Below are 12500 nucleotides of genomic sequence, written 5' to 3' on the forward strand. Positions count from 1 at the left end.
AGAGACAGGAGGAGAGAGAGACAGGAGGAGAGAGAGACAGGTGGAGAGAGAGACAGGGAGACAGAGAGACAGGAGGAGAGAGAGACAGGTGGAGAGAGACAGGAGGAGAGAGAGACAGGGAGACAGAGAGACAGGAGGAGAGAGCGACAGGTGGAGAGAGACAGGAGGAGAGACAGGGAGACAGAGAGAGACAGGAGGAGAGAGAGACAGGGAGACAGAGAGACAGGAGGAGAGAGAGACAGGTGGAGAGAGAGACAGGGAGACAGGAGGAGAGAGAGACAGGTTTAATATATCTTTATTTGTTTGTGTTAAGTTCCATTTACAGAGTTCTGTAAAAACTGTTCAACAAATACGGTCCATCAAACATGAACGTGTCTTTAATTGTCTGCAGGCTGAGATCTGACTCTCACTTAGCGCCCACTTTGTCCAGTTCTTTGTTCACTTTGTGAACTATTTTCTTGAGTCTGTATCCTTCCTGCTTCGTGAGACCTCCTCTGTCCTTGCACCTCATGTGAGACCTGGCAGAGCTGGAGAGCTGCTCCTTGTCAGAGAGGTAGTCCTCCACTCTGACTTTTCTCACGTTCTTACTCCTCCTCAGAAACTCCTGTATCTCCTCCACGCTGTAGCCTCCAGAGCCCCGAGAGCTGCCAGCACCGTGTGTAGAGGGCTCACTGTTTACAGCAGAGTTCTCCTCCTGACTGGGCTCAGAGTCCTCCCAACCCGACTCAGGGTCCTCTTCCGGCCTGGACTCACACTCGGCTGCTCCTCCACTGGCTGTAGTTGCCACTTTCTTGGCCTGTGAGCTTCCTCTGTCTCCTCTCTGTTTCCTCTTCAGCTGAGGGGCCTTGAGCTGCTCCTCGTCTGCTTCCATGGCCACCTCCCTACCTGCCTCCACCTGTCCTCCAGCACTCTCCCTCACCTGCTGTACCCCACCTGTCACCTCCACTCTCACCTCCTGAGCCCCACCCTTCACCTCCACTCTCCCCTCCTGAGCCCCACCCGTCTCCTCCCCCCTCACCTCCTGAGCCCCACCCGTCACCTCCACCCTCCCCTCCTGAACCCCACCCGTCATCTCCCCCCTCACCTCCTGAGCCCCACCCGTCACCTCCACCCTCACCTCCTGAGCCCCACCCGTCACCTCCACCCTCCCCTCCTGAACCCCACCCGTCTTCTCCACCCTCACCTCCTGAGCCCCACCCGTCACCTCCACCCTCCCCTCCTGAGCCCCACCCGTCACCTCCACCCTCCCCTCCTGAACCCCACCCGTCATCTCCCCCCTCACCTCCTGAGCCCCACCCGTCTTCTCCACCCTAACCTCCTGAGCCCCACCCGTCACCTCCCCCCTCACCTCCTGAGCCCCACCTGTCACCTCCACTCTCACCTCCTGAGCCCCACCCGTCACCTCCACCCTCCCCTCCTGAGCCCCACCCGTCTTCTCCACCCTCCCCTCCTGAGCCCCACCCGTCACCTCCACCCTCCCCGCCTGAGCCCCACCCGTCACCTCCCCCCTCACCTCCTGAGCCCCACCTGCCTCCTCCACTCTCACTACCTGAGCCCCACCCGTCTCCTCCTCCCTCGCCGCCTGTGCTCCACTTGTTCCCTCTTGTCCGTCCTGCTTGTCCCCTCTGTCCTCAGTACCTCTCCGGTTCTGGTCGTTGTTTGAGCCTTGTTCCCCAGGACAAACTCTGCTCATATGTCCGACTCTCCCACAGCTGTAACATTTAAAATCGTTCGTCTTTGCAAAGATGACGTAGTCAAAGTCGTCCACTGTGATCTTGAAGCTGAGGTTGACCACTCTGCTCCTGTCGCTGGGGATCATGAAGACATGTCTCCTGTGAGACACCACGTGCTGCAACAGCGGAGACTGAAATCCAGAGGACACCCTCCTAACCGTAGACACCACCTTCCCATGTTTGGACAGCTCTTTGACGATGGCCTCGCTCTTTATGAATGGCGGCACGTTGGACACAGTGACTTGCACCTCAGGTGAGGCGAGAGCATACGTGGGCAGGAAGTGCTCCCCGATGGAGATCCCGTTTATCAACACCACTTCCGCAAGTTCGATACTGTCCAGAAAAATGACCACAGCGCTGTTCATCCGCGCTGCGGACTTCACGTGGCTGTGCCCGACAATCTCACCCACTGCCAGACTGAGCTCCTCCACGGAATACCCGAACAGCGGCGGAATCTTCACGCCGTGTTCTCTGGTTAGCTCCGTCAGGCGCATGCTAGCGGTTAGCACGCCGACAGCACCTGCTGCCCGGCTGCACTCCGCTCAAAAAAAGACCCAAAAAACTGATAAAAGTACGAAAAAAAAAAACCCGTGAACCCTGCACACCCCACTACACCATCATACCCAACATTACCCAACGAAGAGAAATGTCGAAAAACACGTTAATTATCGCTCTCAAAACTCCGCTCCTGCAGCTCCGCACACGTCCTGCCACTCAGAGAGAGAGAGAGAGAGACAGGTGGAGAGAGAGACAGGGAGACAGGAGGAGAGAGAGACAGGTGGAGAGAGAGACAGGGAGAGAGAGACAGGTGGAGAGAGAGACAGGTGGAGAGAGAGAGACAGGAGGAGAGAGAGACAGGGAGACAGAGGTTTAATATATCTTTATTTGTTTGTGTTAAGTTCCATTTACAGAGTTCTGTAAAAACTGTTCAACAAATACGGTCCATCAAACATAAACGTGTCTTTAATCGTCTGCAGGCTGAGATCCGACTCTCACTTAGCGCCCTGTTTGTCCAGTTCCTTGTTCACTTTGTGAACTATTTTCTTGAGTCTGTATCCTTCCTGCTTCGTGAGACCTCCTCTGTCCTTGCTCCTCATGTGAGATCTGGCAGAGCTGGAGAGCTGCTCCTTGTCCGAGAGGTAGTCCTCCACTCTGACTTTTCTCACGTTCTTACTCCTCCTCAGAAACTCCTTGATCTCCTCCACGCTGTAGCCTCCAGAGCCCCGAGAGCTGCCAGCACCGTGTGTAGAGGGCTCACTGTTTACAGCAGAGTTCTCCTCCTGACTGGGCTCAGAGTCCTCCCAACCCGACTCAGGGTCCTCTTCCGGCCTGGACTCACACTCGACTGCTCCTCCACTGTCTGTAGTTGCCACTTTCTTCGCCTGTGAGCTTCCTCTGTCTCTTCCCTGTTTCCTCTTCAGCTGAGGGGCCTTGAGCTGCTCCTCGTCTGCTTCCATGGCCACCTCCCCACCTGCCTCCACCTGTCCTCCAGTACTCTCCCTCACCTGCTGTACCCCACCTGTCACCTCCACTCTCACCTCCTGAGCCCCACCCTTCACCTCCACTCTCCCCTCCTGAGCCCCACCCGTCTCCTCCCCCCTCACCTCCTGAGCCCCACCCGTCACCTCCACCCTCCCCTCCTGAGCCCCACCCGTCTTCTCCACCCTCCCCTCCTGAGCCCCACCCGTCACCTCCACCCTCCCCTCCTGAGCCCCACCCGTCACCTCCCCCCTCACCTCCTGAGCCCCACCTGTCACCTCCACTCTCACCTCCTGAGCCCCACCCATCACCTCCACCCTCCCCTCCTGAGCCCCACCCGTCACCTCCCCCCTCACCTCCTGAGCCCCACCTGTCACCTCCACTCTCACCTCCTGAGCCCCACCCGTCACCTCCACCCTCCCCTCCTGAGCCCCACCCGTCTTCTCCACCCTCCCCTCCTGAGCCCCACCCGTCACCTCCACCCTCCCCGCCTGAGCCCCACCCGTCACCTCCCCCCTCACCTCCTGAGCCCCACCTGCCTCCTCCACTCTCACTACCTGAGCCCCACCCGTCTCCTCCTCCCTCGCCGCCTGTGCTCCACTTGTTCCCTCTTGTCCGTCCTGCTTGTCCCCTCTGTCCTCAGTACCTCTCCGGTTCTGGTCGTTGTTTGAGCCTTGTTCCCCAGGACAAACTCTGCTCATATGTCCGACTCTCCCACAGCTGTAACATTTAAAATCGTTCGTCTTTGCAAAGATGACGTAGTCAAAGTCGTCCACAGTGATCTTGAAGCTGAGGTTGACCACTCTGCTCCTGTTGCTGGGGATCATGAAGACATGTCTCCTGTGAGACACCACGTGCTGCAACAGCGGAGACTGAAACCCAGAGGACACCCTCCGAACCGTAGACACCACCTTCCCATGTTTGGACAGCTCTTTGACGATGGCCTCGCTCTTTATGAATGGCGGCACGTTGGACACAGTGACTTGCACCTCAGGTGAGGCGAGAGCATACGTGGGCAGGAAGTGCTCCCCGATGGAGATCCCGTTTATCAACACCACTTCCGCAAGTTCGATACTGTCCAGAAAAATGACCACAGCGCTGTTCATCCGCGCTGCGGACTTCACGTGGCTGTGCCCGACAATCTCACCCACTGCCAGACTGAGCTCCTCCACGGAATACCCGAACAGCGGCGGAATCTTCACGCCGTGTTCTCTGGTTAGCTCCGTCAGGCGCATGCTAGCGGTTAGCACGCCGACAGCACCTGCTGCCCGGCTGCACTCCGCTCAAAAAAAGACCCAAAAAACTGATAAAAGTACGAAAAAAAAAAACCCGTGAACCCTGCACACCCCACTACACCATCATACCCAACATTACCCAACGAAGAGAAATGTCGAAAAACACGTTAATTATCGCTCTCAAAACTCCGCTCCTGCAGCTCGTCCTGCCACTCAGAGAGAGAGAGAGAGAGAGAGAGACAGGTGGAGAGAGACAGGGAGACAGAGAGACAGGAGGAGAGAGAGACAGGTGGAGAGAGACAGGAGGAGAGAGACAGGGAGACAGAGAGACAGGAGGAGAGAGAGACAGGTGGAGAGAGAGACAGGGAGAGAGAGACAGGGGGAGAGAGAGAGACAGGGAGACAGAGAGAGAGGAGGAGAGAGAGACAGGAGGAGAGAGAGACAGGTGGAGAGAGAGACAGGTGGAGAGAGAGACAGGGAGAGAGACAGGGAGACAGGAGGAGAGAGAGAGACAGGGAGACAGAGAGAGAGGAGGAGAGAGAGACAGGTGGAGAGAGAGACAGGTGGAGAGAGAGACAGGGAGAGAGACAGGGAGACAGGAGGAGAGAGAGACAGGTGGAGAGAGAGACAGGTGGAGAGAGAGACAGGGGGAGAGAGAGATGGGGAGAGAGAGACAGGGGGAGAGAGAGAGAGAGAGAGAGAGAGACAGGGAGACAGAGAGAGAGGAGAGAGAAACAGGTGGAGAGAGAGACAGGGGGAGAGAGAGACAGGGAGAGAGAGACAGGGAGACAGAGAGACAGGAGGAGAGAGAGACAGGTGGAGAGAGAGTCAGGGGGAGAGAGAGACAGGGAGAGAGGGAGAGAGACAGACAGAGAGACAGGGAGAGAGAGAGAGAGAGAGAGAGAGACAGGGAGAGAGAGACAGAGAGAGAGACAGAGAGACAGGGAGAGAGAGAGAGAGACAGGGAGAGAGAGACAGAGAGACAGAGAGACAGGGAGAGAGAGAGAGAGACAGGGGGAGAGAGACAGCGAGACAGAGAGAGAGAGACAGAGAGAGGCAGAGAGACAGAGACAGGGAGAGAGACAGACAGGGAGACAGAGAGAGAGAGAGAGCGAGAGAGACAGGGGGAGAGAGAGACAGAGAGACATAGAGACAGAGAGACAGAGAGAGAGAGAGAGAGAGAGAGAGAGAGAGAGAGAGAGAGAGACAGAGAGAGAGAGACAGAGAGACAGGGAGAGAGAGAGAGCGAGAGAGACAGGGGGAGAGAGAGACAGAGAGACATAGAGACAGAGAGACAGAGAGAGAGAGAGAGAGAGAGAGAGAGAGAGAGAGAGACAGAGAGAGAGAGACAGAGAGAGAGAGACAGAGAGACAGGGAGAGAGAGAGAGAGAGAGAGAGACAGAGAGACATAGAGACAGAGAGACAGAGAGACAGGGAGAGAGAGAGAGAGAGACAGAGAGAGAGAGACAGAGAGAGAGAGACAGAGAGACAGGGAGAGAGAGAGAGAGAGATTTTTTTAGATTTTTCAAAAGCACTTTATTCACATTTATCAATTTTTACAGTTAAAGCGCTAATGCACTAAAATCACTGATTGCTCCGTTTACACACCCACACATAACCCATCAAGTAAACAGCTGCGCAAACACCAACTTATCTTTTACAATGGAACAAACTATATTTTTTAAAAAGCGTCTAAATCTCCAATGTGTGTGTAAAACCTGAACTCTAGCCAGAGTCTGGCCCTGATGTTACACAGCCAGACTGCCCCGGCCTCCTGCCCCCCCCGGTCTCCACTCTGGCCTTTCTACTCAAATAAATGGCCATTTTGGCTTCCCCCGAAAGATCGTTCAGTAGCTGCCACTTTTCCTTTTCTGCTTTCTTATAGGCAGCTCCCATGACAAAACCCTTTCAGTAAAAACCATGTTAAAAAGACTAAAAACCGATGCTAAAAGAGAGAAGAAGCTCGCGAGCCTCCTACACTCAGTAAACACATGGTAGATAGTCTCCCGGAGACCGCAGAAGGGGCAACAGCTCAAAACAGTGGGATTAAGAACCGAAATAAAAGCGTTGGAGGCGACAGCACCGTGTAAAATCCTCCACTGGAGGTCGGCAGTCCGTTTCTTCAGGGGAGGCTTGTATAAAATCCTCCACTGTGGGCCAGGCCCGCCTTGTCCCAGTCTGCCTGACCACACAGTGGGGCGCCGGCTGCACAGTCCAGACCTGTTTGTGCTCTTGACACAATTAAAATACAGCGTCCTCTTGTCTGCCTTGTGTAATGTCAGAGTCTCCGGGCACGTCGTAGCGAGCAGGGGGCCGGTGAGTTCCCCTAGCCCCGGGCTCAGGGAGATATCAGGGAACGGGTCTGCAGGGTCCGGCTCAACTCCTCGGCTGTAGTCCATGAGGAGGCTCCTCTCCTTCCAGTTCAGCCTCTGCCTCCACAGCTCCAGGAGCCTCCTCGCCACCCGGACAGACCGCAGACCCAGTAGAGAGCCCAGGGCCGGGGCGTCGCTCAGCGTCGGCCCCGCTGCATCCAGCAGCTGCTGCAGGCACAGGGCTCGTGACCTCAGCAGCGCCCCCGTCAGGCCAGGGGTGACGCTGCTGCTGATGTCCAGCTTGGCCCTGTGAATCAAAGGTTCTCTCAGCAACCAGTACAGAGAGTTAGACTGTGGGCACCTCTTCCGAGTAAAAAGGGCCCAAGACTTAAAAACACCCTGATAAAACGGAGGCAACCCACTCAACTTTAAAACACTAGAATCAATTAAAAACAGAGCGGTATCCAGCCCCAGGTTATTTGCACGCCTGAGGATGCAGCTGGCCACATCTCGCCACACTAAACCTTCCGGACTTGTGAGGTATTTCTGTAAAAACTGGAGTCTAAACGTGGCCGTCCGGCTGGCTAGGTGGACGAGGCCCTGTCCCCCCTCCTCTCTGGCTAAAAACAGCACCCCCTGTGGCACCCAGTGTAGACCCTCCCAAAACAAATCCACCATTTTCCTCTGTATGTCGGCTAAAAAACCTGAGGGAGGGTCTAGGCAGGTTAGTCGGTGCCACAGTTGGGATGCTATGAGATTATTTAACACCAGTACCCGACCTTTAAAAGACATCTGAGGGAGAAGCCACTTCCACCTGGAAAGTTTCCCCTCAATCTTCTCTGTGACGCCCTCCCAGTTCTTCTGGACGATGTTCTCTTGCCCAACATGTATCCCCAGGTATTTAAACCCGTCCTTCCTCCACACAAGGCTCTGGGGGAGAACTGGGAGGCCGCCACGCCATTCACCGACAGCGAGGGCCTCGCTTTTCCTCCAGTTCACCCTCGCTGCCGATGCCCTGCTACAAACCCCACAATGTTCGTTAAAAGGTCTGCATCCCTCTGGTCCGTAATAAAAACAACAACATCATCAGCATACGCAGATAAAATCATGTTCTTACTAAAACCAGGTAAAACCAGCCCCTGCAAGCTAGCGCGTATCTTGATGAGGAGGGGCTCCAGGGAGAGTGCATAGAGCATCCCGGACAGAGCACAACCCTGCCGGACCCTCTACCCACTCTAAAAGGAGCACACAGACTGCCGTTTATCTTCAGCACACTCTCAACCTCATTGTACAACACCTTGATCTTAGCTATGAAGCCAGCGCTGAACCCAAACGTCCCTGTAACTGTCCAGAGGAAGTTGTGTTCAACGCGGTCAAAAGCCTTTTCCTGATCTAGAGAAATCAGACCAGTGTCGATACCCAAAGAGCTGGAGACCTCCAAAACGTCCCGAATGAGGTAGACATTGTCTACCATGGACCTGCCGGGCACACAGTAGGTCTGGTCCCGATAGATGACCTGCTCCATAGCTTCCCTCAGCCTGGAGGCAAAGAGCTTGGACAGGAGCTTGTAATCCACACACAGTAGAGACACAGGACGCCAGTTTCCGATGTCCTGCAGGTTCCCCTTTTTCGGCAGCAGTGTTATTACTGCTCTCCGGCAGGACATCGGCATGGAACCAGAGGCCAGACTCTCATTAAAAACGTCCAGTATGTCGTGGCAAACACATCCCAGTACGCTTTAAAAAACTCTACGGAGAGGCCATCGATGCCGGGAGCACGCCGCCCCTGCATCCCCTGCAAGGCGGCACTGAGCTCCGGCAAGCTTATTGGCCTGTCAAGCTCCCTGATTGTCCCCTCAGAGACCTGAGGTAGCCCCCCACAGAACTCCTCTATGAGGGGTTCCTCCTCCCTGTACTCACTTGTATACAGGGAGGAGTAAAAGCCCACCGCTCGCCTCCGAATCTGGCTTGGTTCCACAACCGGCTGTCCCGTGTCTGCCAACAGTGAGTGGACCACCCTCCCCTGCCCACTATTCCTCTCCAGGCCGAAGAAGAAGCCAGAGGGAGTATCCATCTCCGTGATGCTCTGGAATCGGGACCTGACCAGTGCACCCTGAACTTTAACGTCCAACAGGTCGGCCAGAGCCATCTTTTTTCCTTTGAGGACTTCAATATGTCCTCGATCTCCTGTGGACTCGCTTAAACTTTGTAGGTCCACTATATCAGTCTCCAGGTCCTTCATAGATCGGGTAATGTCTCGGGTGACGTTGAAAGTGTGCTGCTGGCAAAGGAGCCTAATCTCAACCGTACCACGGTCCCACCACTGCCTAATGCTGCGTTCACACCGGTCGCGTTGATTTTTTGACGCGCGTCGAGATTACATACAAAGTCTCTGCACAGACGAGATGAGACTGGCGCGCCGCGATTTTGCGATGGCGCAGCGCGTTGGACGCGTAATTGCAGTGCGGTGGACGCGTTGGACGCCGCAAAATCGCCAACGCGCGAGTTGAAATTTTTCAACTTCAGCGACATAATCGCGTGACGCTGTGGCGCGATAGCCTATCAGCGTTGAGTTGCTCCCCCTGTCATCAGTGGCTTCCTGCCGTTGTTGAATCAGGAAATAAATCCTGTAGCCGTCTGTGTTCACCCAGAGCTCTACGATACCTCATATCAACAGAGACCGGACCAAACTATGTGTATGCATGTGTGTGTGTAAACCATACGGTACAAACAATGAATAGACGCTGCCGTGTTTACGTCTACGTGACGTTATTGAGTGCTGGTGGAGCTGCTACGATGTTAGCATAGCCTAGCACCGATCCATCAGAGCTCCATTGAGAAGACCAGTAACCTACAAATCGGCATCATTACGTAGTTATTTCGGAGTCCCTTTTTGTCGGTTTATTGCCGTTGAATCACAGCCAAATCAGTTTATTTTGTGTTCCTACAGCTGTAGTAAACAGCGACCGGTGGCTTGCTAGACAGTGAATACAGCTCGATACAATCCACGGAGCTCCTCTGAACAATGTTATCAACCAGACATGACGGCATTTGGCATTCCGATGTTTGAGGGACTTCCACAACACGTACAAAGCAGGAGCATACACATTGATAAAAACCACTGTAAAAAGGTCGAACCGTGCTTTAACTAAAAACAACCTCCCCTCGATGACGTGTTTGACCTCCAGTGAATTCGGGGTAAAAGACCTGGAGAAGAGGAAGCCCACTCCTGCACTGAGGTTGGTGTTGTGACTCAGGAGGACTTCCCCTTCCCACTCCCTCCTCCAGTCGGCCTCATTGGTGCTGTCGCTGTGAGTGTCCTGTAGGAAGAGAACATCTATATGCTTCATTTTACTAAATTCATAGATAGATGTTCTCTTCCTCACATCCCTGGCTCCATTAACATTCAAACTCCCAACTCTAAAAGTGCTCATTGTGAGTAAGAAATTTAAAACAGAAATAAAAACCAATAAATTAATTAGAACACACATTGGAGCTTTCGCCATCCTCTTTGTTCATTGCCCTTCTGACTTTGGGCACAAGCTTCCTCAACCTCCACCCTCTTTGTCCGTGAGGCCGACTCCTCCCTCCGGCTCATATGATGCCTGGCCGAGGTGTGAAACAGACTTAGATCTGGAAAAAATTCTCCCACCTGCTCTCCCTTCCTGCCCTTCGTTCTTTGCAGGAAGGTCTTGATTTTTTCTGTCCCTTTCTCTCTCTCCCTGTCTCTCGCTCTCTCTCCCTATCTCTCCCTATCTCTCTCTCTCTGTCTCTCTCTCTCTCCTCCTGTCTCTCTCTCTCTCTCTCTCTCCCTATCTCTCTCTCTCTGTCTCTGTCTCTCTCTCTCCTCCTGTCTCTCTCTCTCCCTGTCTCTCTCTCTCTCTCTCTCTCTCCCTATCTCTCTCTCTCTGTCTCTCTCTCTCTCCTCCTGTCTCTCTCTCTCTCTCCCTATCTCTCTCTCTCTGTCTCTGTCTCTCTCTCTCCTCCTGTCTCTCTCTCTCTCTCTGTCTCTCTCTCTCCTCCTGTCTCTCTCTCTCTCCTCCTGTCTCTCTCTCTCCCTGTCTCTCTCTCTCTCTCTCTCTCTCTCTCTCTCTGTCTCTCTCTCTCTCCCTGTCTCTCTCTCCATGTCTCTCTCTCTGTCTCTCTCTCTCTCCTCCTGTCTCTCTGTCTCTCTCTCTCTCCTCCTGTCTCTCTCTCTCTCCCTGTCTCTCTCTCTCTCTCTCTCTCTGTCTCTCTCTCTCTCTCTGTGTCTCTCTCCCTCTCTCTCTCTGTCTCTCTCTCTGTCTCAGTATGAATCTAAAATGCAGAAAAGAGAGTAGCGCTATCTCAATTGAACCTGAATGACGCTACCGGTAACATTGCCGTGTGTATATATTGAGATTTCTTCGGGCAGTAGAAGCCACACTGTCAACATTTCTTGAGAAATTGTCTAGTGAGTGCTGTACTGATCTCCACCTGTAGGTGATGTTGTGGTGAGTCCACTTGTGTCCCAGAGGGTTGATGGCGTAACGTCTGGTTCTGGTTCCTCTGAAGGTCTCCGTCACTCTGCTGCAGGAAGACATCTGAAAAACACAACAATCAATCAATCAGTTATTTTACCAATCAGCAGCCTTCCTCTGACGTCCACGAGATGCTGCTGTGTTCAAACTGTTATTAGGGCCCGAGCACCGACGTAGTCGGAGCGGAGGACCTATTGTATTTCTAATGTTTATTATTCTTCTTCTTATTATTATTTTTAGTGTTTCGTCGCAAAAAGGAGGTGCTTGGGATCTTGGGAATTTTGTGAAATTTGTGAAATTTGGCACGCAAGCCAGAATTTGCGAAAATTGCAGTCTGATTGGGGTGTCCAGCTGCGGTATGAAATATATGTGGAACGTGATGAGACGCACAAAAAATCCTTTTGGAAGTTTTCTCTAAACCAAACAGGAAGTCGGCCATTTTTACTTTTATAACGTTTTTTGACCGTTTCAAGGCGTCATACTTTAACGAACTCCTCCCAGAGATTTAACCTGATTGACTTCAGATTCGGCTAGTCTGCTCTTGAGACCTTGGCAGTGAAAAGTTACTCAAAGATCAAAAAGTTATCGAACTATGTGGCCGTGGCGTGGCGTCAAAAAAACACCATTCGCCACGAAACAGGAAGTTGTTGTAACTCGGCCGTACATTGTCGAATCTGCTCCAAATCTCTCATATGTCATAACATCCTGACCCGGAACACATCGATATGATAATTTAGAATCATAGTGATAGCGCCACCTAGTGGAAACCGGAAGTTGTACGCTGCATACTTTGACATCCTGCTCCTCACAGATTAATCAGATCCCTCTCAAATGTTGTCAAACAAGCCTTAAGACCTTGATAATGCTTCATTGTGAAGATTGTAAGAAGTTACTGAAGGACGGCGACGTGGCGGCTCGGCGAATTTCGATCCTTCGCCATGAACGAATAAACTGATGGATCTCGACTCCACATCATCAGATCTTTCCCAGATTTCACATGCTTGATTAGACTCCAGGCCTGAAGACATCTGCAGGCCAATTTTGAATCATAGTCATAGCGCCACCTACTGGTAACAGGAAGTTAAAGTCTTTATACTTTGGCTTGTTTCTCTTAGTAGGTAAATCAAATCAATATCAAATTTGTTCCACACAAATACAAGAAGTTCATAATGCCAGATCATGAAGCTTTTGATGTTTCGTCGAACGCCGTTGCCATGGCGATGCAGTCTTCGCCGTTAACAAC

At 53.0% G+C, this 12500-nt stretch overlaps 1 protein-coding gene across 1 annotated transcript in view; it reads right to left on the reverse strand.

Moving 5' to 3' along the window:
- mmp23bb (matrix metallopeptidase 23bb) overlaps positions 1-12500 on the reverse strand; it is a 25003-nt gene that overhangs the window by 10944 nt on the left and 1559 nt on the right. The window contains exon 2 of the mRNA XM_079272647.1: positions 11214-11320. Within this exon, the coding sequence (XP_079128773.1) occupies positions 11214-11320 (107 nt within the window). The remainder of the gene's footprint in view (positions 1-11213; positions 11321-12500) is intronic.

This window comes from Melanostigma gelatinosum (genome assembly GCF_949748355.1).
Source record: "Melanostigma gelatinosum genome assembly, chromosome: 7".
Taxonomy (NCBI): Eukaryota; Metazoa; Chordata; class Actinopteri; order Perciformes; family Zoarcidae; genus Melanostigma; species Melanostigma gelatinosum.